General features: G+C 48.7%; 1 protein-coding gene across 1 annotated transcript; it reads left to right on the forward strand.

Moving 5' to 3' along the window:
• The first annotated feature begins 1021 nt into the window (after positions 1–1021).
• Positions 1022–23083, forward strand: LOC119456995 (disintegrin and metalloproteinase domain-containing protein 10). The gene is made up of 13 exons (XM_037718815.2): positions 1022–1122; positions 1730–1871; positions 1981–2099; positions 3884–4134; positions 6494–6883; positions 12648–12840; positions 13963–14156; positions 14676–14856; positions 17925–18087; positions 19980–20078; positions 21598–21788; positions 22227–22432; positions 22904–23083. The coding sequence occupies exons 1-13, from the start codon at positions 1053–1055 to the stop codon at positions 23081–23083; spliced, it is 2379 nt and encodes a 792-aa protein (XP_037574743.1). The 5' UTR covers positions 1022–1052.
• The last annotated feature ends 4154 nt before the right edge of the window (positions 23084–27237 follow it).

The following is a 27237-nucleotide window of genomic DNA, read 5'->3' on the forward strand; positions in this document are numbered from 1 at the left end:
AAAAAAAGAAACTGCGAGAAATTCACCGACGATTACGACACTCCCTAATGTGAAATTTGAGCGCAGCTCTATACGCGTTGGCATTTCGCGATATATTGAGGCAAAGGACTTGAGAGAGACATGTAGCAGAGTCGGAATTGTCGTATATCTGATCTGCAGGCCAAGCGCGTCGGCTTTAATACTTGCCTCGCCGAAGGTTCCAGTGTAATCGCTGGGGCCACTTGGCTTCCAGAAAGTAATACACGATTCGCGTCGCGCATACAGTCAGATTACAAAACAATCGCAAACCACGACAATTGAAACAAGCGCCAACGATACCAAACCAAGCAAACCAAACAAGTGCGAGCGAGAGCTGACGCGAGCAGACGATAGTACGAAACTAGAGGTCCGGCTGATACCAGATACTAGTCCGCATCGAGCAGTCGGGCGGGTCTGCATGAAACCAGTTTGATTTGGTTTGGTGCCTATAGAAACCAGTTTCCCGCGCGCACGTCACTGAAAGGCCGCCCTCATTGGTCTCCGCCGTTCGCAGCTCGCGTCTTTCTTTCGTCTTTCGCTGTTGTGCTCGTTCGCTCGGTTACGCCGCCGACGACGTTCGCCGCAGGAGCGGGCGATTAGGAGATGCGCTCCAAAAAAGAATGCTGTCACTGAATGTTTGATATGCGACACACCAACACAGATTAATACGGAATTTAATGCAACTAGTATCACCTACACGTGTACCCGTTGGGCAGTGCGGCATGATCGGACATGTCATAAACGTACGCGTTGCAGTAAGCAACGTTCCCCGTGCTTGTCACAAGTCATGCCCATTCGCTACTACCACACCTTGGCTGACACCGGGCCTTCATTCAAGCCGACAATACGGAGAACCGCTTTAATTTTTCAGTTACACCAATTTTGGAAGCAACTTCACGGCTCGCTCAAGCCGCTATGCAGCCACGTGCCAATTTTACAGCACGCGCGGATGCGAGAACACGAACCAGTAGAAGAAGAAAGGACAGAAGAAGACCTAGGATTCGAGGCGAGCTGTTCCTTTTCTTGCGCCGTTCATGGTCGGTCTTGGAAGCTTCTGGATTGCAGTTGCGACGCTCCCTTGTATGGCTTCCATTGTTCACTCGGGTAAGCCCACCGCCCATTGCACTTGATTTCAGCATTATCATATTTTCGCAATCAAAACCACAGCACCCTGCGTATTGCCGCGTATACGCAGGGCGCTGCGGTCTCGTGTGACCGTTTTTCATGGAGAGCCAATGTAACAGGGCCTGAAAGATATCTAGCAAAGCTGTGACATCATGTTCGCTCTGGAATATGACCTGTCCGTGTCTGGCTTTTCACGGCATTTCAGAACGTTCTTGGGAATGCATCCTGAGGTTGCTCTTCGTGCAGCCTCATAGAAGTGCCGAGTATATATGAGAATCACGGTGATGCTTGCTTCGGAAAATGAACGTTCTTACCACTTGTATGCCTCATCATATAGGTCAGGCATCATTGAAAGTGCCTTTAAATGGCTATAAATAAACGAGTTGGTTTTGGTATAACGGTTTAGCAAGTTTCTGCCTGTCATACAACTATATACAGAGTTGTTAAAATGGCGCATAGCTACAAATCACTTCGTACACGTGCGCTAGTTCAATCTTGACAGCCAGTGTTGTGCTACGAATGACACGGCATTTCAACTTGTTCAGTTCGTTTTCACGGAGAACGCATTTTGCACGCGTGTGCGCAGCACGCACTCTCAACGACTTCGTGCTGCATTACGAGCCGCTTGCGTACGAGCCCATCAGTGTGGGCAGCAGGCGCTGGAAGCGCTCAGCTGCGCAACACCGGGCCACGCGCAGCGTCGAGCTTGCATTCAGGTCCTACAAGAGGTAAGCACGTGCTGATGGCACAGGGCAGTACCCGGTGCACCCAAGTGCGGAACGTCGTGTACCGGAAGGCACGGTTCGCTTTCGAGCCATCTCCTCTGACGTGTTTCAGAGAGTTCAGGCTGCGCCTGGAAAGGGACCCGTCCGCTTTCGCCGAAGACTTCACCATCGAGACTCACCAAGGACCAGTATTGGACAACCTGGAGCATCTCTACTCCGGTCATGTCGTGGGTAAGCTGCCATGTCGTGGGTAAGCTGTCACTAGGCCGCATTTCGATGGGGGCGAAATGCACAAAACGTTCGTGCATGTACTCTGTATTGGGGCTACATTAGGAACCCCGGGTGCTCAAAATTATTCCGGAGCCCTCCGCTACGGCGCGCCTCATAATCTGATTCTGGTGTTGGCACGTAATACCGTCAGGATTTATTCATTTAGGCTACCACATTCGGCAGGCGAGGGACACTAGCTTCGTTTACCCACATCAGCCATGCTGCCGTCCAGCGAGATGCGTTGTCACATTCTTCACGTTTAAATGTGTCCACCTGCCACGATGGAAGAATATCGGTGCCTCGAATCTGCTCCGTTCCGATGAGAACTAAGTTCAAAATTGCCCATAAATGTAGATTTAGATACACTTGAAAGAGTCCTAGGCAGTCACATTGGTCCAGAGCTTACCAGTACGGCGTCTCACAAACCCATTGTTGCATACCCTATGGCGGTCTTTGACGATGTCTACGGCCGATCGATTGCCTGAAAAACATTTTTCACTCCAGCGAATTTGAATATGCGCCGAGAGCACCTATTTATAAAATTCGTGCTGAAGAATCGTCATAAGTTGCCAATGAAGCGCAGTGACCCCATCAGTATAAAGTTGGCGCTGCCACTTACTTTATTGGATAGAAGTGGAGTGTCGAGTGGAAATCGTATTTAAAAAAACGCACATTACTATTCTTATTAAGGGAGACGTTTTCAGAACTTAAAGGCTTAAATCGCGGATATCCACTATATATCCAAAAGTAAATAATGTAAATGTTGCATAATGTTCGTGCTATTGTGCAAAGTAATGTGCGTCTCACTAAGCGTTCTAGTATGTACGAGACAAAACAGGGCTGAATTTGTTTAGAATGCAGACTTTTTGCTTCACGTTCAGAATAAAGTTTATTTGAATCCGGTAGCATTGCCCTAGCGACTACGTCGCCGCGTCGGCTGCGGAAGGTTGTGCGCTCAAAATACGCTGCCCCCGGTTGCCCAACCGCAGAGAACACAGGCGTCCGCCAGCACGCTACTCAGCATTTTCCCTTTTCTTTTCTGTGATGAACCATTCGAATGAAGAACCTGCGTCATCGAAGCTACCGTCAAAGCCCTGTGTGCTCGAAGCATCTATGCTTCTCAGAGGAGATTTTTTTCTTAATCTGTACTATCAACTTTCAATCGACATATACTCCCCGACAAACTATCGACAAACCGACAAAACTATCAACCGACATCCACTACTAACTTCTCGTTCATTGCATAGCTAGGATCTCGTCTCTGGCAGGCTTTATACCTTCAGTTAACGTACGTAGGTTTGTTCACTAGCTGCCTGTTCGTGAGCTCACGTACTACGTGACTGCTGCGCGTATAAAGACGTTCAACATCCACCGCCATTGTCAGGAGCGGCGCTGAGTAACAATTCCGGGAGCATATCTAGTACACATACACACATTCACAATGAAGTAGACAGGACAGCCGTCCACCGTAGTTTACAACTGATAGAGCATCGCACACGTGATGCGGATGATGTGAGTTCGGCTCCCTCTGGCGGCAGGTTAGTTGTCTTTTCCGCCACTTTTCATTTCCCTCTGCCGTATTATTTCTGCATGTCAGTGTAAGTCAAAGCTCATTCCCTCTCTGCTTTTCTTGGCTTTATCTTCTGTTGGCTTCATGCAATGACTAACAACAATCAAGTCACTCGGCTATCCTTCTTCTCGCTTCTTTCTAACTTAAAGGTCGCATACCCTACGCTTTTATCCAGGGGCGCCTCACAGCCGCGTGGTGGGATCCATCATAGGGGGCGTGTTCAGTGGCCGCATCTCGCTGCCCCGCGAGGGCGAAGAGTTCTACGTGGAGCGCGCCGGCCACTTCTTCCAGGACTCTGCGCCCTTCCACTCGCTCATCTACTCGGCGCGGGACGTCCGCTTCGCCGACGGACGCTGCGGCCTTCACGGTGCCACCAAGGATGCCATGGACCGAATACGGCGCCAATACGGCCGGCAGCAATCTCAGGTGCCTTGAGACCAACCGCCATTGGAATTCAAGCAGGCAAACACAACAGGCCCTTTAGCGACATTTTCTAAATGCCGATTTCTTGGAAACACTTATAGGACTCTCCGCGGTGACAGCAGCGATCGATACACGACACATTCTCACGATATTAAAAAAAACGTTTGAGGCAAGATATGTGAAAAATTGTACCTGCAATGCACTTACGAGAAGAACTATAGGCCCGTAGAGAGAGAGAGAGAGAAAGCGAAGTGAGGAAAGGCAGGGAGGTCAACCAGATGAACGTCCGGTTTGCTACCCTACATAAGGGAAAGGGGGAATAAAAAGAGGAAAAGAGGAAGAGAATGAGCATTGTGTGTGCAGCGAAGCACCATGACACCAAAGTCAAGTCCCATAGCTGGTGATGTGCGTGGAAGACATCTGACATGAACGAAGGGCCAGTGGTCGTTGCGTGAATAGGAGGCTGCTGGTGAGCCATGGGGTTTACTAGAGACTTGCAAGCACTGGATTAAGAGCATCCAGTACTTGCACTGCACTTCGAGCTGATGGAGTATGCAGCTTGTTTACGAGTATACGAAGGGTATTTATAAGGGACCGAAGCATCACAACCACTTGCCGGTCTTCTTGGGCAATTTATCGGGAGTCGGCATTGTGGACTCTACCGCGGTTCACTGTATCCGTTGATGTGACTGTGGTGCCGGCTGTGGCATCGGTTGTGGCTCCAGCTGTGGCCTCGGCTGTAGCTTCAACTGTGGCTTCAACTGTGGCTTCAACTGTGGCTTCAACTGTGGCGTCGGCTGGGGCGTCGGCTGGGCTCGGCTGGCATCGGCCGTGACGTCGGCCGTGACGTCGGCTGTGGCGTCGGCTGTGGCCATGGCTGTGGCTTCACCTGGGGTATTTGCTGTGGCTTCGGTTGTGGCTTCTGCTGTGGCGGCGGCTGTAGCTTTGATAGCGCGGGCCAGGCTTCAGTATTGGTGTTCTCCGGCACGACCTTGTCAGAGTTAGACTCGACTCCGACAGGCCTAGGAGGCAAAGGAGGAGGAGTTGTCGGGTGTGCCGCAATGGACATTAGAGATTGGGGGTGAACTGAGTACGAATCCGGTCCTTAGATGAGTTGGTTGTTCGATGCGCCCCTTTTCAGATCATCATGCGATCAGAAATCTGCCGTCTGAACTCCAATAACTAAAGCTCATTCGGGCTATCGCTCGTCGTATGTCGTGCCAATCACACACAATCTTTGCAGTTTAAACTATGATGTTTCTCAAGTTCCCACTAGAAATAAATGTTGGTGTAGTGTAGCAGAAGCGGGTTACCTCAGCGGTCCTGCAGCAGACTTGGTAAAGGTGGATATTGCAGGTATCGGCTCGTTCCGCTCGCGATTGAGCACACGATCATTAAGTATTCGACCACGTAAATACCCCTTTTTAGAGGCAAAAACGTCACAATACATAACTAAAACACTATATATGATGCTTCCGGGGGAAATTCGTCACTATAGAAGCATCGCACATGCTGTAAACCACCGCGAAATTACAGGATTAGAAGTCTTTCTTCATTAAAAAGTTGATTTAATCACTGAAAAATACTCACTAAAATGGCAAAGCCACCGCATTTGTAGTTGATAGTTAGCTGAAAGAGGGTATAAAATCGCACAACGCATAAAATGCTGCCAAATTTCATGGTAAGAGCACTAAACTTCTGATCTGCGTGAAAAGGGGAAATGATGCCAGCAGAAGAGTCGCAGAGCTAAAGAACTGAACTCGCACTACCGCACGTGAGTCAGCAAATGTCAGTCCTAACTAAACCTGTACCTCCTCCAATCCAGTGATTCAAGGATTAAAACGTCTGCTTCAGTTTGGCTCAGTTTGTACAAGATGCTATGGTACCCGGTTCATACACACAAAACACACTAACTTTAAGCTCACAAATGTTCGCTTAAAGACTACCGCTGCTACTTTAGCTTGAATAACAGCCGCTCGTACTGCTATGCTTTAGTTACTTGTCACCAGGTCTGCAAGTAACATAATTTTGGTAAAATTCTCAGGGATACTACATGTTCATATCATGTTGTAAAAGTTACAGCAGGAGACCTGACATCGCAGTTATCTGAATAATTTTACTCCAACTGATGATAACCTTAGGCCTGACGGAAAATTCCGGAAGCATCCTAACTCGGCAGACTATTGCCCTTATTTAAAGCAGTAGAGAGCCGGTTACCATTAAAAGTACAAATGTGCAGCTTTATAATAAAACTGACGCGATTAGAATGTAATATGCACGTCATTTAAACATTCTAAAGGCGTTCAGTATTTTCAACAGATCTTTCTCGCAATAGCGTGGCTTGCTTTCGTGGATCTTCCAGCAACGCCGTCTAAAGCGTTCCGTGATGGACCTCGACCTCGAAACCACTTCGATGACCGGCACGATTCGAAGGAATGCTGCGGCCCATGGTTCCGGCATTCGCGGTCGAAACCTCTCGAAGACGCCCTCAAACCGCGGTGGCGTCATGGAGCCGCAGGGAGCGTTCCGAAAGACGTACGTTCAGCGCGTGTGTAACCTCGAGATCGCCGTGGACCACACGCTGTTCGAGGCAGTGGCCTCCTGGCAGGGAAGCGAGCACGACAGGATTCTCAGGGCACGCCAAGAGTTGACCAGCATGGTGTCCAGGCACGTGAAGGCCGTCTCGGAGATCTTTGCAGGCACAAACTTCAACGGTATCACCGGCATCGAGTTCGTGGTGCAGCGTCTCGTGGTAAGAACAGGCGCGGGCCACGCGGCGAATAGGTTCCCGCATTTGGCTTTAACATTCATGCTGCGTTTTGCAATGAGTCCTTTTCTTTCTAATATTTTAAAGACGGCAGTCTTTCTTGGGCTACCTAAACGCGAAAAACCTTGTCTGCCTGTCACTCGATTCAACCGCCCGGCCAAAACCAACCAAGCTACTAGCACTGGTGGCATGGGGTCATACATGCAACATTATACAGCGCAAATGAAACCTCAGGCCTATTTGAGGCAAAATATATGTACATAACCATGATCCGCAGCGTTCATTTAATTGAGAATACACATTGGACTGGTTGTTACGTTAGTAAGTGAAAAATCAACGCGTTAGATAAGGTGTCGAAGAGAGACTACGCGTTAAAAACAAGCCGACTGAAGCCGCGGCTCTGTAGCCGGCTTTAAGCCAACCCTATTAAATAGTCCCACCAGATGGCGCGAGAGCAGCGAGAACGCTAGGGAGCCTACATGCAACGCCCTAGGAAACGCGGGAAATGTTAATTTAATTCAGCAATACCTCCATTGCATCCATCATGGGAGGAGTGAGCGGTGAGGGGGAGAGCGTGAGTGGTGGGAGTGGGTGAAGAGAGGGTGTTACGTATCAGGGGCGGCAGAAGACTACCGTCTTTCGAAGTCCTTTGCAGCGAAGCAAGCAGATATGCGGCCAATTTGTTTTTAGACATAACGTCGGTGTTGCGTAACAATCTTTCACATGCATATTCTGGTGGAAATTTGAGGCAGAAGTCGGGAACGATCAACTTTATTCGAAAGGGCACATCATTGTTGACAATTCTATGCACCAAAAGCGAGTGACGTGGAATTATTTGTTATAAATTACCACGGCCAATCAAGGACTTTTCAATATGCGGGAAAATGCCGACGAGTTCGTTCAGGACATCCAAAAGCATTCGCCGCGCTGTTCAATTGCTACAGAGTTCTGCTGCCCAGCATGTAAAAGTTGTATGAACGAATTCTAGAAGCGGCGGCCGCATTCCATGAGTCAGCTCTGTGCATGTAAAAAAAAACCAAGAAAAAACAAGCGTAGCTTGCACTGGAGGCGCAATGCTGAAGAGACAGCGGAGCTGATGAGCACCTAGCTAGTCCTGGCTTTTGGGCTAGGCTAAGCACTACCAAGTCGTCCCCACCATTTACCGGAATTTATTGATTATTGATTTATTAGCTATTGATTGGCTATCGATTGGCTATCGCAAGGTACTGGCCACGTATTTGGGCTAGGCTACGTACTACCAAGTCATCCCCAGCATTTTCCAGAATTTATTGATTTCTGATCGATTATCGATTAGCTATTTATTGGCTATCGATTGGCTATCGCAAGGTGCTGGCCACGTATTTGGGCTCAATTAGCTATTGATTGGCCATCGATTGACTATCGCAAGGTACTGGCCACGTATTTGGGCTAGGCTAAACCAGGGGCGGGAAACTTCCTATACCTCCCACGGGACGCTCGGTCCCATGCCGATACTAGGGAGCCTACATGCAAGCGCAGCGCTTGCATGTAGGCTCCCTAGCCGATACGCGGCGGAAACGCCGCTTCCACAACTGGCGGCTGCTGGATATCCTACTGGAAATAATTCACAAACAAAACAATGCCTCCATGACGTCACTGATGAGGTCAGAAGGTAGAGGGAGAGGGCGCGCAGCCGGGAGGAGGAGGGTTGCCGCTGAAGCCCTCCTTTCCCACTTCGCATGCAAGCGGACTGTTAAAATTAAATTATGGGGTTTTACGTGCCAAAACCACGATCTGATTATGAGGCACGCCGTAGTGGGGGACTTCGGAAATTTGGACCACCTGGAGTTCTTTAACGTGCACCTCAATCTAACTACACGGGTGTTTTCGCATTTCACCCCCATCGATATGCGGCCGCCGTGGCCGGGATCCAAGCAGACTGTGTTCGTGCTCTCTTGCAGGTCCAGTGGCCGCGCGGCGACATTGGACAAATCGGGGAGCAGAACCCGCTGAAATGTGTCGTGTATTAGGAAGGGCTTTCTTCCTACCAGGTTTACCTTGCAAGCTGCTGTTCATTTTCTAAACCACTGGGACATTGCTCGTACACGTACACCAGTGCCAAGCAATTATGAGGAATATTTATATAGCGAACCGTTGTTAATTGCCAATATTCGTGGGTAATATATTACATTTCATCATTTCGTGAAAGTAGTCGCTTTGAAAGTCCTAACTTGCCGTTACGTTTAGGGCTACACTTCAACTAGTCCACAGATATAGTGGGGAGTAGCATAAAGAAAATACATTTCTGGCAACATCAATCGTTAATTTTGTTCGTGTGTTGTGAAATGGATCAACTAAAACTGGTCGATTTCTCAGCCAGCCAAAACTCAGCACAAGTAAAAGTTGAACGCTTTTGTTTTTATTCACACATTCGGTACTGGAAAAAGGCTGACCTCCACGCAGTGCGAAAGTGACAATCTACTGAAGCAATTTTCATTCACAATGGAAATTTGTACATAATGAGTGAAAATAGATTCCAGAAGATCCAAAACAATGCGAAAATTATTAACCACCACGGCTGCGTCTTTCTTTCTTTTCTTTTTTTTTAACCTTGGCTGTGCATGTCGACAAAGAATGAACAAAATGTATGGCCCAAAAACACGCACTCAAGCCCTTCATTACAAGTATTTCACTGGCAACAGATGGGCTGCCGTCATGACGAATGAGTCGAGCAACACTGCTCTTATGTCAGTCCCCTCAGGCTTGGACAGGACTGGTTTCCTCATGCAAAATAAATACCTGCTCGGAAAATAGAGTGAAATACTTGTGCTTACCCGTGGTCATTAGGAAACCCGAAAAGCTTGGCAGAACTGTAATTGCCGATGTTCGAACACCACAGAGCCGCGCAACAGATGTGATGCCCCGATTTAGCCATCTGAGTCTAATGCTTAGTTGACCTGGGGCACGATCTTGTACGCGTTCCAAAATGGAACGGAGGCGGTCCGTTCCATCGAGCCGCACACGATTGGTCAATTTGATCGTCACGGTTCAAATTGACCAATCGTGTGCGGCTCGATGGAACGGACCGCCTCCGTTCCATTTTGGAACGCGTACAAGATCGCGCCCCAGGTTTCCTGCTTCTTAAGTTCGTTGCACGCCTGATCAAGCTTCTCTGTCTTATCTTTCTCATCTTCACACTTGGGATGACAACCGAAGCAGACGACCAGGCGCGATATGACTTGTGATATCGCTGAGCGAGTGGCAAGGGTGAGCGGAGGAAAGCTCGACGGACGCACGATGGCGACCACTTCCCGCCCACTTCGCCTCATTTAAAATTCACAAGAGAAATAAGAAAAATAACTTAAATTGTCCGGCAACCACTTGGGGCGCGCATGTTCTTTGAAACCGAAACTATCTTTACTTTCCGGGGCCTCGCTAAGCACTACTAAGTCATTCCCATAATTTTCTGGAATTTACTGATTATTGATCGATTATCAATTAGCTATTGATTAGCTATTGACTGGCTATCGCAAGGTATTGACTACGCATTTGGCCTAGGCTACGCACTACCAAGGCATCCCCAGCATTTTCCGGAATTTATTGATTATTGATCGAGCGATTTATTGGCTATCGATTGGCTATCGATGACTGACTAAGCTTAAGTAGTCTCAACCATGCTAAGCTAGGCTTATCCAGGCTTAGCTTCGCTAGTTCACAGGGGCATGTGTCATTGCGCTTGAACCTTTCTGCACTACCGCCAGGATTGGCCCACATTTTTTGTGGACGACTAACGGAATGACGGCCGGCTTAAACAGCTCCGCTGTTAAAAAATTAGTAGCCTTTCCCCTGTCGAGGAAATGGGGGTAAGCGAAGCTTGTCGTGTGTTTCTTCGGTGTTCCTCCGAACGAATTGCACTGACGAGTACCACGTTGTGCTGGAACCACAGCCGGTCACACGCACTGCAGCTGGCTCCGAAGTTCCGGTTGAGAAACTCGCGTTGAAACCTGGCCGTCGCACCAGGAAAGTTGGCGCTAGCGTTGTCGAGGCGTGAACCACCATTGTCGGGTTCCTGGAGGGCTAAGCGACGCTGACGTTCGGCCTCAACATTGCGCTCCCTGAACTCGGGGTCCGCGGCTCTTCGCTGAGGTTTCGCCTGGGCTTCGGAAGCCCTCACGCTAGAATCGGCACGTTGACGACGAGCCCTTTCCCGAGCGCGTTCATTCTGGATGGATTTCCGTGAAATTTCTTCAAAATTAAATATGTCCCTTAGGTGAGATTCTACGCTGGAATGATTAGCGGCAACGCAGCCAGCTGTGGAAGCAGACTACGACGACGAACGCGGGAGCAATGGCACGAGCGCGTGCCGACCACCTGTGCAGCTCTGAGAGCAACTGGTTTTTGTCAGCGTTACATCGACGGCACAGGCTAGCGCGTATACAAGCTTCGCTTGAAAAAAAAAAAAAAAACGGTGGTCAGTTAATCAGAAGTGTCATGTTACGGTGTCCCTGATATGCATCAGCGCTGCTGAAGCGACATGTCCCAACAACTAATATTTGTTTGGCATAGACTTGCAAATAATTTATTCACAGGCTTTTCCCTAATTGGTTCCAGACGTTGTATGGTGCAAATGATTCAAATAAACGCTATGCTGGCATATACGAAGCGCAATTTGAACTGTGCCAACCATTAAGCGCACGGTAAATTTACCGCTCGCACATACACATACATATTGCGAAGCAAAGTATAACTTTTTTATAGCGCAGCTCTTAGGCGCCCCTTCCTGCATCGAGCATCGCCGTTGGCGGCGGCGGCGTAACCAAGCGAACGAGCACAGCGAAAGATGAAAGCGAACGCGGATCGCCGCGGGGGATGAGAGGCGAGGAGGAAAGAGTAGAGGAAGGTGCGGCGGTACCACGAGGCGGAAAGCGGAGGAGGGTATGGCGAAAGCGTGAGAAGAAAAGCGCAGTAGCGGCGACGGTGGCGTCGAGATGGCGCCAGAGTAGCGCGCGTCGTCTGGTAGATTTGTCGGCGGCGGCTGCTGGGAATCGCGCGCAACGCGTCACCCACGCGCTGGCTCTCGCGATCTCCATATTAGCGAGGCAGTCGCACCACACTTCGCGCTGTTTGCAACGTGCCACGCGAGACAGATTGTCCCAGCCACTGCAGCCAATTTATCGCGAAATGAAAACACGTATACAGCTGAGCTCAAATTTCGCATTAGGGAGTATCGTAATCGTCAGTGAATTTGATCTTTTTTTTTTTCGAGTCCGTGCAGATTTTGACTAATCGCTACAGTCTGCTAGCGGTGGTGGCATGAGGCGTGTTAGACTTACGATCCCATTCGGGGGATACGCGCCTATTCGGCGCGAAGCGCATCGTCACCTAAAGTAGATCTACGAACCGCTAAGCAAGTTCGCGAGTGTGTTCTCTGTATCCAGGCATAATAGCTCCCGCGAGCAGCCCTGGCCGACGTCACGCAGACTTCTTTTCAATTACTGCTATAGTATAAATTACGTCACCATATTACGAGCGGAGTTTCGCGCACCTCGTTCATTTTTCGGTGGCCTTATTAACTGTTGTATTTTCATTTAATAGTAAAGATAGCGCAAATAACTCGAACTACACGAAGTGAAAGAAAAAAAATATTTTCCATGTACCCTCTTCATGCTCTTGACAAGTGAAGCCCCATTAGGCAACTTTCTTTGAGCATATTCAGCGTTTTTCAGATGGTCAGGCAGCGCGTTTGTGCCACTCTGTTCGTGTCATACAGATCAACGACTCCAGCGTGTGTGAGGGGTCGGCGATGCAGACGAACCCCTTTTGCCAGGACAGCCTGGACGCTCCCCACGCGCTGCACGAGCTGTCCAAAATGAACCACGACGGTTTCTGCGCTTCGTACCTGTGGACCCACCGGGACTTCCCAGGAGGGACGCTGGGCCTCGCCTACATGGCTGAACCCGATGGTGTGTAGCACATGGTAGCACACCACAGCAGCGGGTGCTCTGAGCACGCGCACCTATAGTAGAGAGTGTGGTTGTGAAGAAGAAAAGAGGCGCACATATACAGACGGTTTCCTTTTCCATGTAGGAACAGGCCATAATCGATTATGTGAAAAGGCGGCGTAAAAAAGTCAGTGATGTTCTGTAATCAAATGCAACTATTCTTTTTTACCTACGTTATGATTTGAAATTTTATGGAACTCCCTCCCTAGCTGACAAACTTCGGCCACTCATTATGTCGTCCATGTTGTCACCAGCCCCTCTTCAGGCAATTCTGCCTAGCTTATTTACGCCTGTTTTACAGGCCCGCTGATATAGTCGTTAACAATGATACAGTTCAATTTATAATGAATTGTTCAATCTGAATTATCGAAACCCACAGCTGTTCCCCGAGTGAATAAATTGTAATTGCACTGTTCTCACTCTCAATAAATGTTGCTCCACGCAACTGGTGACTGAGTGTACTTGAAGCTGACGGCATGTATCTACAATTCAGATTGACCATGTGACACGGGTATTATTGTAACGAATAGCAATATGATCTCGTGTAATCGTCGGTCAAATCTCACGACCGCTTATAGCTCACAAATCGCGCCATGCTCCTGATAATACCGCCATCATGTGAACCCGGTCCCTGCACAGCTGACATCAGCGAAACCACACGTCGATATGGTTGTTTTCGCGCTCTGCAACTCAATCATTGGGGCCGACTCCCGTGTCAAAACGGAACTCTGTTTCCCGGCTTAGTACTATACGTTTTGAGGCGTGTGATATATGAAATACTTCGTATGTGCTTCCAGTTTGACGAGAAAGGAACTGCTCGTCTTGGTAGCATGCAGATGACAGGTCTTCTTCATACAAGCCTTCCCTCACGTTATGTTTCCCAAAGGAGGCAGTATGGACAGGACAGGAGTCGTATGCCTGATGCTTTTGTACCTTCGAGGCACCGTCTTGATGAACATTTACTGAACCCTTCTGTTGTCAACGTCAGAGAAGCTCGGGAGGAACGACTTCCGGTCGAACCCACTGGGCTAACCGGGCTTGAATCAGCACAACCACCACAACATTACATGCGCACGCACGCAGGTTTCTCGGGCGGCATATGCGAGCAGTTCAAATCCGGAGGAGGCGTAGTGCTCGACACTGACACCACGGGCTACGTCGGCAGGCTGAGCCTCAACACGGGCGTGGTGACCTTTCTCAACAAGAACATGCGGGTGCCGCAGCGGGTCTCCGAAATCACCTTTGCCCACGAGCTAGGGCATAACTTCGGAGCGCCGGTGTGTCCTCATTCGCTTTGTTTATGCAGCTGCTAAGGGAATAAATGAACGCCGCCAAGCAATAGAAGGCTTTGCGTCGGTTTAGTTTGTTCGATAGTATGCAGGGTTAGGGAATATAGCCACAGAGCACCTACTAAACAACTTCTGCCAACGTCTGCCACAAATGTACCCCAAAACGACGTCTGTACACATAACGCTGACACTAGTACTGGCACTAGCATAACACCCGAAAAAACGAACCGCATTTTTTTTTAATGGACACTCGATCGGCATGTAAAATGTATCAAGGCTTCCTATGAGCGAATTTCACGCGTCGATTCGGAGCAATTTTCCTTTGCTCCCTTGTAGAGAGCGTGTGCTCTTTCTTTCCGAGCTATACGTAAGATGTAATATTATGTTCAAGTTATAGTGTAACCATCAGTAGAAGTTGAGATCTTGAGTGTAATTATTCAAGCGAGCTTTCATTACTGAATTTCAAATATTCGCACGCCCTTACTTTCGTGGGTGCCATCCGTGCAGCACGACATGCCTCCGGACTGTGTCCCCGACGGCACCGGCGGCAACTTCATCATGTTCGCCAGCGCTACGCGCGGCAACAAACCCAACAACCGGCGCTTCTCCGTGTGTAGCGTGCGCAACATATCGGCCGTCCTGGTGCAGATGTTCACGCACCGCGGGTCCCGTCCCAACTGCCTGCAGGGTGAGGTTCACTCCCTGACACATGACGCAGAGCTCTCACGAGCGATTGCCTTCTCACCTTAAGAGTTACAATAATACGCCCGTCCTCCGCTTGCCCTTTGCAAGAAACCAAGGACCTTTAATCATTGTTTGAGTCATTTCCCAATCACATACAAAATAGATTGATTTATGGAGTTCATTGTTCCAAAGCGAAAATACGGTTGTGAGAGGCTCCATAGTGGATAGCAACGGGTTAATTTTGGCCACCTGAGGTCTCTTAACGCACTAGAGGAGCGCATTTGAGTATTATAGCCCCGTCAGAATGGAGCCACCAAGATCGGGAATAAAACCCGCGACCTCGTGCTTCGCAGGAGAATTCAATTGCAGCTGACCCGCCTTGAATATAGGGATTGGCTTAAGAAATACGAAATGTATACTGTGTGTTTCAAACAGACTACAGTAACGTGCAGAAAAAAAAAGAATTCCTTTTGCGCAAAGAAAGTTCTCATCGACAAAGATTATTTTCTCTTTCTCACCTAAGTGGCCGCTCTTGTTAACAATTTCTTGCCAACAGTTTCATCCTATAGGTATGAAATATCTAAGTGTAATATAAACGCAAGAAGTAATATAACTGTAAACCCAACTCAGAGACCCTGGCAGCTTGTGATATTATTTGAGTGAACATACGAACCAACAACTGTTACTACATATTGTTAGCGCTTTTAGCACTTCTCACCGTTTTCATCTGTATATAATAATCATCATCCAAGATCTTCTTCTCCTTCTTGTCGGCTGCTATCTGCGACCTCGCCTATAATAAAAGCGTTCGGTCTGGTTCCGTCCTTTTAAGTGGCGGAGGATCTCTTCTATCCCAGAGCAGTGCCAGCTTCCCGTTCTCCCTGGAGCTGCACTCGGGTCACCGGGTGCGCCCGCCCACAACCGAAATGTGGGGCTCCAGCGGCTCTGGTTCTACTAACCCTACAGCTACTGCAACCCCAAGCGTGCCAGTTAGGACTGTCAATAGTCGTCAGCGTAATCGCCAGGTCTTCGCAGGACTCCGGGGTGACGGCATTGAGGACTGGATCGAAAACTACAGGAGAGTCAGCGACTATAACAAGTGAGACGACCATCAAAAGTTATTAAACGTCACCTCACCAACGTAGCGAAAACATGGTTCCTGAACCACAAACACAGATGTGCTGCAATTACGCAGAAGACCCGACAGATCTTCTGCACTACTGCCAGCCGATCTGATGTCGTCAAAAAAAAAAAAAAAAGAGCTCGCCGACCGCTGCCAACACGAAGTCGAGTCGCACACTTTGTACATTGAAGACGCCTTGGCGATTTGCCGACACGCCAGTAGCAACATGACGGAAGCAGAACGCATTCGCCACGTGAAGGAAATCGGCCCCATCGCATTTAATGTCGTGGTGGTTCAAAATCCCACGTCCATTAGTGACATCACCACTACATGCCAGCAGCTTGACGAGCTTCGTTCCCTTAGGGTACCACGTCCCTACGACATTGCACATCTTGCCGGCGAGGTCGATGTACGTGAGCAACGGACTCTCATTAGCACCATTATACGGGAGGAGCTTCATGATCAAGATGCGACATTCCCGTCTCTTGGCTCTCACCAGTACGCGCCTCCGTCAGATCATCAGCGAAGAAGTATTGTCGCTGTCATATGCAACACATTCACACTGTCCACAGCCTCGTCGCGCCCGCACGTACGCTATTGTCAACCTCGCAGCCGCCTCTGGTGGTGCCGAATTCAACTTCTCAGCGGGTGCTGCTTGTGACCTCGCCTAATAAAAGCCTTCGGTCTGGTTCCACCTCTTTAACCCCAACCGTTTCGGACGAGCACAGCTCGTCTTTGCTGAACTGTCCCAAAGACGTTTTCGACGAGTGTAGCTCGTCCGCTCGAGGTGATATCTCCTTTTGGGCGTTTTGACCGAGACACGCTCGCTTGCAGGCTAGCTGGTGTGTCGCTTCGCAGATGGCAGCACTGGGCAGGTGATTTATGTTTTTTCAACCGCCTTTTCACCTTTCTTTGGGGGGAAACTTGTGTTTAAATAAATGGCGTCCAGTGGAGGCGACGCATGTGTTTCTGGTCCGTCGTCGCGGAAAATGAGCATTTCGCCGTCGTCCAGCTCTTTGGACGATAATGATTCAGAAACCGAAGTTTACTTCATTTCTCGGAAGCGAAACAATAACGATGACTGCAAAATTAGGAGCTCATCAGACGAAGAAGACTGCTCAGAAGACACTATTGCGAGAGCGCATCATTGGCGGCGCATCGCTGTGAAGGACATCCCCACGAAGGCGTTCAATATAACATTGCCTGATGACTCGATAAAACTTTCCGAACAGCGCTGTTGATCTGCTTTTTTATTGTTGATTACCATCAGGCAGTTGCATGGCCTCCTTTATCATGAGCAATAATAAACTTTAATGTGCTAATTTGACTTAGTATGTGCTTCAATTTTTTTTCAACACCGAGAACTTATTTTTTAGAAGGAAAATGTTCAATATCAATTTTTTTTTTTAATCAGCAGTTTGGGCACAGAAATTGTCAAACTAATAAAACGGTTAAGGGTTTAATGTTTCTACTATTGCGACAGACGCATAATGCTTTAAATTCTGAGCCGTCGCTGGCTGCCGTGAAATATCTTTTGGAGATGCTCATACAGCAAAGAACCCGCTGCGGGAACCCAGTGCCATGGCGTTGCGCTCCTGAGCTCGAGGTCGCGGGTTTGAGCTCGACCACGGGGGCTTGCTTTCGATGAGGCCAAAATGCAAAAACGCTCGTGTACTTAGATTTAGGTGCACGTTAAAGAATCCCAGGTGGTCGAAATTAATACTGAATCCCCCACTGCCTCATAATCACATCGTGGTTTTGGCAAGTAAAACTCCGGAATGCTTTCTTTAACGCGCCTGTGTTAAAAATGCTGTCTGTGAACGAGATTACTTGGCGGCCGCGGAGCTTTTGAGGGTAGCCTACAGAAATGAACTTCGCAAAAAGTCAATTTCTAATAAAATTAGCCTAACACCCAAATGCAGCGAGTGTTACCTGCCACGCATGCGCAGAGCCCCAAGGCCCGTTCTGCGGCAACTCCATCCGCGAACTGAACGAGGAGTGCGACTGCGGCTACGAGCGCCAGGACTGTGGCGCCGACGTGTGCTGTTATGCACGCGAGCACGGAGAGATCAACCGCAAGCCGTGCACGCTCAAGCCCGGAGCCGCGTGCAGGTGAGTGCTCGTGCACGACCACCATCGGCGTGCCTTTTACCCGACTTTCTCTGCAGAACCATTAAAGTAGTTGGCATTACTGGTGGCCGACACCCGTCAAAACAAAGACACGGTCCAGCTCGTAATGGAAAAAACGGAAAAGAGCGCAGAGAAAAAATATGACTGGATAGATAGAACGCGGGTCTTCCACAGTACAACGACCGGCGTCCTACCTATCCAGTCGTCTTCTTTCTCTGCGCTCTTTCCGATTTTTCTTTACGCGCTAGACCGTTTCTTTGTCTAAATTCCAACTAGCCAACTTTCTGCCTCAAATACGGCACATATCTACCTACCCCTTCTCGATATTGAAGAGTATATCTAGGCCCGGCACAACTTAGGACTCGAATTTGAGACACGTCTACTTCTCTGACGTGACCAGCGCACTGTTTCTTAGTAGTAGCATTCGCCGGCATATTAGTAGCATTCGCCGGCATAGTAGTTCTTATTGCATTACGATACACCTGTTACACCTGTTACGCTGCTTGCGCGAACAACAATACAACAAAACTGGGAACGCCCGCAAGCGAAAAGCGGCCATTACAGCGTTAAGGTCGCCATCACGTCGTTACTAACGACGGGAACCTCTGTCCAACTGGTCAGGGTGGCGCCACTGAATTGAGTGGGAACCTGAGGAGCAAACGTACACTTACAATGACGTGCTGCTCTGCGGTGCGTGATGCCGAGTGAGTCTCGCCAAAACAATAGTTTAGAATTCTAAAGTAAACATACCAAGCCCTCGCATAGCCTCCTATAGTATATACTATGAAAGTTATCTGCATATCATTCCACACAAGACATTGAAAGAAACAAGGCCATTTCCTCTGGAAGGCCCAGTCGCCGAATTATTTATCACGCGCGAGGTGCGCTGCTATCGCAGCACCACCAATCATTTACTGCTTTCCAGAGATATGCTTGAAAGACTCTAGAGAAGAGATATTATTGAAGACTCAGGACAACTCGACTGCACATAGCTTCCTCCGAGAAGTGGAAGGGTGTCAAGCGAAGCATGCACTTTTAGAACGCATCTCTTAGGCGCCTGTTCCTACGGCGAGCGGCGGCGGCGTCGTTGGCGGCGGCGTAACAAGCGAACAAGCACAGCGAAAGATGAAAGAGCAACGCGGAGCGCAGCGGGGAATGAAAGCAAAGAGAGCGCGAAGAGGAAAGCGGAAGAGGAGGGCATTTCAAAACTGTGAGCAGAAAATCGTAGCGCCACGCAAGACGTGTTCTGCGACAATCGCTACGAGATGGCGCCAGAGTACCACGCGTCGTCTGTTCACTTCCTTTTCTTTCTTCGGTCACTGCTTTTCACCGGCTAACAAATGTTAAACGTTATCCCTCGACGCACGACGCGCCTGCATGTATCAGAAGTTTATCGAACGTTATCGATAGTTCTATCCGTTGGCTGTTGTCACCAAAGCTTTTTTGGAATCTGATTGTATGCGCGACGCAAATTGTGTAGTATTTTCTGGGAGCCACGCGGGCACCAGCGATTAGACTGGAACATTCGACGAATCGTGTATAAAAGCCGACGCGCTTGACCCGCACATCAGACTTTCGACGATCGCCGACTCGGCTCGCCGCTATCGTTGTGCTTCCGTGCTACTTGTTTTGCTGGGCACAGGTTCGCCCAATAAATAGTTAAATTTGTACCTCAGTTTCGACACTCCGTCGTTGCTAAACGAGCTGCCTGAGCAGATGCTCAGCACCAACGCTGAGAGGATCCTGCCTTTCAGAATTCTTTACCACAATATATAGTGAATTCAAAACACCTAAACAGCTGCGCTTAAAATTCCCATTAGGGAGTATCGTAATGGCCGGTGATTTTTTTTTTCTTTTTTTTTTTGCAATCGCAGCCCCAGTAACGGAGCGTGCTGCAGCGCCGACTGCCGCTTCCACAACACGTCGGTGGCATGCAGGCCTGAAGAGGACTGCACCTTCGAGGCCTACTGCACGTATCCTTCTCGCACATTTGCGTCAGTATACGAATCAAGTTGCGTCATTCAACATGAAAGCCACCATCGATCTGCAACATTTTCAACGAACATGACATTTCGGACTGAATTGAAGGTCCAAACCATCGGAGCTACGTAAAAAGTGTCATAGCGACATAAATAATACAATACTCGATTCTACAAACAAGTCCCGGGTTCGGTACCCAGCAGGTGGATGCATTGATGACGTCATGATACGTTGACTCGCTTCGTTCCTGCGAACGCTATACGGCTGCACGTGAGTGCATCCAGAAGGAATGCGCACCGCCCACGTGTTTATTTTTCTTGGTAAGCAACGTCAGCAAACATCGCCTTATTTCTGCATGACGTCAGCGAATCCCGCTCTGCATCATGACATCACGATAATGTCGATGAGACTAAATGCACTGTTTCGGACGGCCAAGTTTAGTATCCCTTCAAATATAGTGCTTCTCAACGTTCAGACTATTAAGCGTCATCGTTAATACAAGCGAGAAGCGAGTGGTATACAATTTCTACAGCTTTGAAAATGCATCAGCAGTACTGCTTTAAAGATCTGCTACGCCATTTTCGAAGTCGATTCTCCGAGTGTGCGTGCGTGCCTATGAAGTACCGCTGTGTGCACAGCCATCGGGGTCTCAGCATTGCACCACCTGCAGGAGTGCACGGGATCGAAAGATTACAGGTGCACTGGAATCAAATAAATACGCACAAGTGATTTCAGAATTCAAGCGCATGCTGCCAGTGACTTTTTTTTTTTTTTTTTGCTTTCAGGTAGTTTGTGAGCATTTAGAGATATTTTGTCAAAAGCTAGCAGGAAGGCAGGGCGAAACGGCGGCATGCCGCATCACTAGCACGGGTGCAATTGCATTTAACAGAAAAAAAAAGTGGTTATTTCGCTGGCGTGATAATTGACTATCTACAGCATGGATAATGGCTCCTCAGACCCTTTTTCTGAGCTCGTAGACACTGACTTCTACACATTCCAAATTAAACCAGAAACGATAGGCAAATAATTTTCTGATCATCCTTGAAGCACGATTTACGTAGTACAGTATATAAGTTGTTTAATAAACTTTTTGCTGTTGTATCATCACCGACGCTGAAAAGCACCCGTGAGGTACATTTTAAGATTACGAGGTGACGGTGCAGTCGAGGACGAACAAGCCAACGCAACGAACCCCCCGCGATGTTATACATCTGTGCGTATCTTTGTGTACCTAGACAATTATTTACATGAGAGGTGGTCATTTTCTCCAAATGGACATGTACCCGTGTAACTTGATCGTATAATGGGGTTTTGAGGCGTGTAAATAATCGGTTATCACTATAAGAACTAATTATGAAAGGCATATTGGTAGCTTCAGTAGACGATAGGGTGTACGCCACGCAAACTCTATACTGGCAGTGACAGACAGTTGCAAAAGTGAAGCACCACATTCTGACCGACTCTCCGTCGCGCTCTTATACCGCCGTGCTGTCCTTGACCGCGGTCAACCAGCGGCATAAGCGGCGAGTGCCCTCCGTCCGACTGGAAGCCCGACGGCACGCTCTGCAATCACGCCACTCAGCTGTGCGACGCCGGCGAGTGCAGTCAGTCCGTTTGCCGCCTGTACAACCTGGTCGACTGCTACCTGACCGGGTCATACCTGAGCATGGAGGACATGTGCCTCATCGCCTGCCGAGAGAACGGTGCGTGTGCGCCTCGAACGCACTGTGCGAACTCGGGGACCCGGCGAAATACTGCATTCTTTTTATTGCCAAGTGTCAGCATGATCTCGTGATCGCTGTTCTCCGTGTTCTTTTGGACGTCCTGGTAAATGCAATTTACGGTGTTGCGCAACCTGTTCGTATTCCCCAATAAACTTGATCCTCCGGCTTCTTCAAATTTAGATATTCGGCAGCTTCTATCAAAAAAAAAAAAAAAATGCGCGAGATTTCAAATTAACAATATGCGTCGGGTTACACAAAGATTTTGATTTTTAATGGCCAAATTTTTATTCGGGTCGTCAAACACTTACCAAAATGACTGGACTTTCTGCGTTTTCGGTATTCTGAGCATGGAAGCGTTGCCGCAGAAGGAACGCTTTCTCTAGAAAGACTCCCTCCTTGCGCGCTCGCTACGTGCAGTGCCGGGAAGCGAATGCAAGGAGGCGTGCAGTTTCGAGCGCATGCGCGACTTCTGCGGCAGACGCATGCAACCGGGCGCTCCGTGCTACGACCTGCAGGGATACTGCGACGTTTTCCAAAAGTGCCGCCTCATCGACGCCGAGGGTCTACTCTCCAGGCTCAAGCGACTCGTCTTTGGCGGCGCAGGCATGGGCAGCGCACTTGTGGTACGATATGGCTGCGGTTCGTCACTGCGATAAAAACTGCGCGAAATTCCGCGAAAGCCGCCCCCCCCCCCCCTCCTTCCCTTCCCTCCTTTTTCATAGGTTTAAGTCCTCCCAACGAAGCGTTTGCTTCTATATTTCATTCCATCCGCGCTGCTGACTCACAGCTTTTTCACAAGCTCTCCTCGACTCCAACGTTTTCTTTGACTCGTCAGTACCTTGATTCCCATTGCCAATTGATTCCTGAACTATATATTCATAGCTACCGTGTTTCATCTGGCTGACTACGTTTCATTTGCCGGAATTGGCTAACTACGTTTAATAGCCAATTCCGCCTTATCCAATTTTGATTATTTATTTTATTTATTTGCGTAAGGGCATCTCCCCTACTGTTGCCGTGGTAACGTTCTTGGTTAGGCACACATGCAAGTTTAAACCACAACTAAAGAGCCTTGGGCGTTCTCTGTCACGCAGCACTACTGGTACCTGACGCTGGTGGCGGTCGTGTTGGGGGGCGCGGCAACTGCAGTGTTCGTGCGAGTTTGTTCTGTGCACACGCCGAGTACCAACCCGCACCTGCCACCGGAGAGGTCCATCATGTCCAGTGCACGCCATCCGGTCACCTTCATCAAGGACATGACGCGCTTGTCGTGAAGAAGAGATAGAGGATTGGGAAACCCGCTCTGCATCACTCATTCAAGGCGTTAGTCTGTTGGAAAAACAATATTTGTGTTTGCCTGCGTGCTGAGATTCAGCCTTGAATAACAAGCTCCTGTCCACCATCCCCCTCCCCTCGCAGAAAACAATCGCAAACTAGAGAGGGGCGACCAGCACTGAATATTTGAATATTTGCGTTATGAATTTATTCTCGAGTTCTACTTGTCGCAAGTGCTGTGCTTACAAACGCCTTCTTAAGTTTGCTTGCTGTTGAAGATGACTAAAATAATGGAGTACTACGCGGTGTACAGGCGAAGGGAACGTAACACATGGAACCACTGCAACGGCCATTTGGTTACCGGGGACACTATTCAGACTTTCCGCGTCGGAAGGACTGTGGCTGGGATTTCAAGCTTTTAGAACATTTCCACTGGCCGGTTAAGTCTACATTTGCTTAACATGCATCGCTGTTTTGTCTTAACTGGGCCCAGCAATTAGCTCACGCAGCCTTCAATAAAAATAAACAAGAAAACGAAAGAGAGATAGAGGATTGGGAAACCCGCTCTGCATCACTCATTCAAGGCGTTAGTCTGTTGGAAAAACAATATTTGTGTTTGCCTGCGTGCTGAGATTCAGCCTCGAATAACAAGCTCCTGTCCACCATCCCCCTCCCCTCGCAGAAAACAATCGCAAACTAGAGAGGGGCGACCAGCACTGAATATTTGAATATTTGCGTTATGAATTTATTCTCGAGTTCTACTTGTCGCAAGTGCTGTGCTTACAAACGCCTTCTTAAGTTTGCTTGCTGTTGAAGATGACTAAAATAATGGAGTACTACGCGGTGTACAGGCGAAGGGAACGTAACACATGGAACCACTGCAACGGCCATTTGGTTACCGGGGACACTATTCAGACTTTCCGCGTCGGAAGGACTGTGGCTGGGATTTCAAGCTTTTAGAACATTTCCACTGGCCGGTTAAGTCTACATTTGCTTAACATGCATCGCTGTTTTGTCTTAACTGGGCCCAGCAATTAGCTCACGCAGCCTTCAATAAAAATAAACAAGAAAACGAAAGAGAGCACGTGTAAAGACACGCAGTGTGCCAATGTTTGCGGATAACATTTTGTTATTGTATTCGTTAGGTCGTCACTGACTGCATTCAATGGGGAGCATGAACTTCATGGTTTTACGGAATCGCTAAACCACAGCGCCGAACTAAAAACGTAGTCCTGATTCATTTGTATCTATATACTTGTTTTGTTTGACACTAATTTTGCCATAGGAAGAAATCAAGACGATCACTTATTCGCACTTCGAAGCCTCTAATCACTCGGCGAGCGGAAATAAGCATGATTGTTGCCGGAAAGTTCTCAAGTATTGTCCTCTTTGCTATTCCAGGAATATGACTGCCCGTACGCAGCAATGTCTGTGTTTTATGGAATAAACTGCAACGCGAGAGTAAACGCAGCAAAAGAAAATATATTGGCATAATTCAAACCCACCTGACGACAGTTATAAGTGGACAAGCTGACGTAACATTAACAGAATTTATCATCCTCTAAGCATAAGTAAGCCAATGATCTCCTTGTTTGAAACAAAACCAGCGAGCCTCTATATATATATATATATATATATATATATTTGCTGAGAGAGAGAGAGAGCATCCCTTAAAAAATCACCGGCGCTTGCGATACTCCCTAATGCGAAATTTGAGCGCATCTCTATGCGTGTTTTCATTTCGAGATATATTGGCTAGCGCGGACAATGTCTCGTGCGGCACGTGCCATACGAAGCGAAGTGTGGCGCGACTGCCTCGATAGACGCAGCGCGAGACAGTCGCGAGACGCAGCGCGAGTTCGCGAGACGGGCTGACGCGTGGGCGCTAATTACCGCAGCCGCCGCAGACATACCTCCCCTTAAACGCAGTGCTTTGGTGAACAGACGACGCGTAGCGGGCCTCGATGCACGCGCCCCCGCGAGCGGAGCGGGAGCGAGCGAGCGCATCGAGGCACCCTAACGACGCGCACTACTCTGGCGCCATCTCGTAGCCATCGTCGCCCTAGTCCGTCTTGCGCGGCACTACGCTTTTTTTCTCAGGCTTTCGCCATACCCCCCTCCTCCGCTTTCCTCCTCGCGCCATCTTCGCTTTCGACGTCTTTCGTCGCCCACTGCACTCCGCGTTCGCTCTCATCTTTCGCTGTGCTCGTTCGCTCGGTTACGAGGTACGACGCCGACGCTCGCCGCTGGAACAGGCGCCTAAGAGCTGCGCTCTAAAACAATGTGGTGGCAAATGGCACGCAGGTCATTCTTTTCACCACCTTGCAACGTATTAAAGCAAATAGCTTTGGCTCTCTCGCCCGTTTTCGTGGTCGGCGGCCGGAATTCCGCTGCTAAGAGCACGTGCTATCGCGCAGCCGAGTTGAGGTGCGCGTTCGTCGTCAAACGCCAACTAGCTCTGTCAGACTCTCTCGTGCGAGAGCTGTGCGGCGCCTGAAGGTTTAGATGTCGTGGTCGGTGGTGGGCGCTGTGTCACGTTGCTCTGCCACGTGGGCTGATGGCTGCGTCGCCGAATACCGCTGCGCATCTCTTGCCGAAATGCGACGTTTCGTCTTGCCCGTTCACCGCAGCTTCGCTTAGGCCGACTCCCACAGCGCGTGGGATCTGCGCGATTTTACAGCGAGTAGTCGGAGGAGTGTCTGGCCTCCCCGACGTAAACGAGCAAAGAAGAAAACGCGGGAGCACTACCATTGTCTCGTCATCGTTGTCAACTTGCCACTCCGTTGTCCTCATGCCGGCGTCGTCGCAGCGTTGGTGTCACGCTGACCTGATTCTGTTGCCGTGCCGTGTTGGTCGTGTTGCCGTTGTCGTCACGCCATCGTCGGCGGCGTCACGCTGTCATGCCATCTACCAAAACATTAGTTGGGCCACTATCATCAGTTACTGTTATCGACGGCAGCAGTATATTTCGGAAGCGCTGCTAGTGTGTCCATTTGATTTCTGCGGACCGCATAAGGCTATTCGCCTACTTTGACAGTCATCTACGGCGCTTTCTGCGAAATTTTCTTTTTAGAATCTTGATACCTGCGTGCTAAACTAACAGAGTTGTTTTATACAAAAGGTAAAATAAAATACAATAAAATCATACCTGTGAATTCGCAGGTTAGGTACAAAACAATACGTAGACGTGAGTTTGTTGCTTCGATTCAGACTCCGGTTTATAATTTGTTTCGTCACATTGATCACGATATCGGTTGGTTGGACGCAGTGGCTGACGTCATATTTCGTGTGCTCACAGGAATTTCGGAGTCTCAGCGATGGAGATCACGGGGCACCACACAGTGGCGGATCATGCAGACAACCCAGTACCCGAATTTATCTTGTAGCCTCGCGATTTCCTAAAACGGTCATCCGACTAAAAAAAAATTCCGCGTCTAACCACATAGATTTGGCTAATACAGGCAATGTGTGAAAAATTCTGCTTGAGTTCTTACGTTTTACGACCAAGTGCCACATATTGTGCGATGTAGGCTTCCATATATACAAACTAGCATGCACACATCAATGAAAGGCAGAAATTGGTACGTTTGTACGCTAAACCATACTTTATGACCTTTTGTTTTGTACGCTTTAAGTTGTACATCATCGGTGCCTACAAAAAATAGTTTCGCCCGTAACGCGAAGTCATGACGCTATGGCCGGTGAAATACACAATACGCAGTGAGCTATAGACTGTTTCGCGCGGTGTTTGTTGGGCAATTTTCGCTGGCGCGAGCGAGCGAAAGTTGTATTTTATTTCTCCTTTTGAGAAATAAAATAAGCGTGAGTCATTTTCAGTTTGTGGAAGTTGAACCTCCCGTTGGTCAAGTGGAAAGACTCGGCTTTTACTCCTCCTCTTACCTATCCGCACTTAACCACTGGTTTCTCCCCTAAAACAACCCTTCAGTTTCTTAGTGCTGGATTCCCTCGGAATTTCTCAAAATTTATACTTGAGCTATCCCATTAATTGGCGTCACACTATCCTTGAAGCAAACAAGATGACATCAGTGCCATCCGGTAACCATTAGAACAAGACAAGCGCTAGAAGAAACATTCTGATGAAGACGAAGCAGACGCGTTCCTTCAACCAAGCTCATTTTTTTCAAACCAGAGA

This window comes from Dermacentor silvarum, chromosome 6 (genome assembly GCF_013339745.2).
Source record: "Dermacentor silvarum isolate Dsil-2018 chromosome 6, BIME_Dsil_1.4, whole genome shotgun sequence".
NCBI lineage: Eukaryota > Metazoa > Arthropoda > Arachnida > Ixodida > Ixodidae > Dermacentor > Dermacentor silvarum.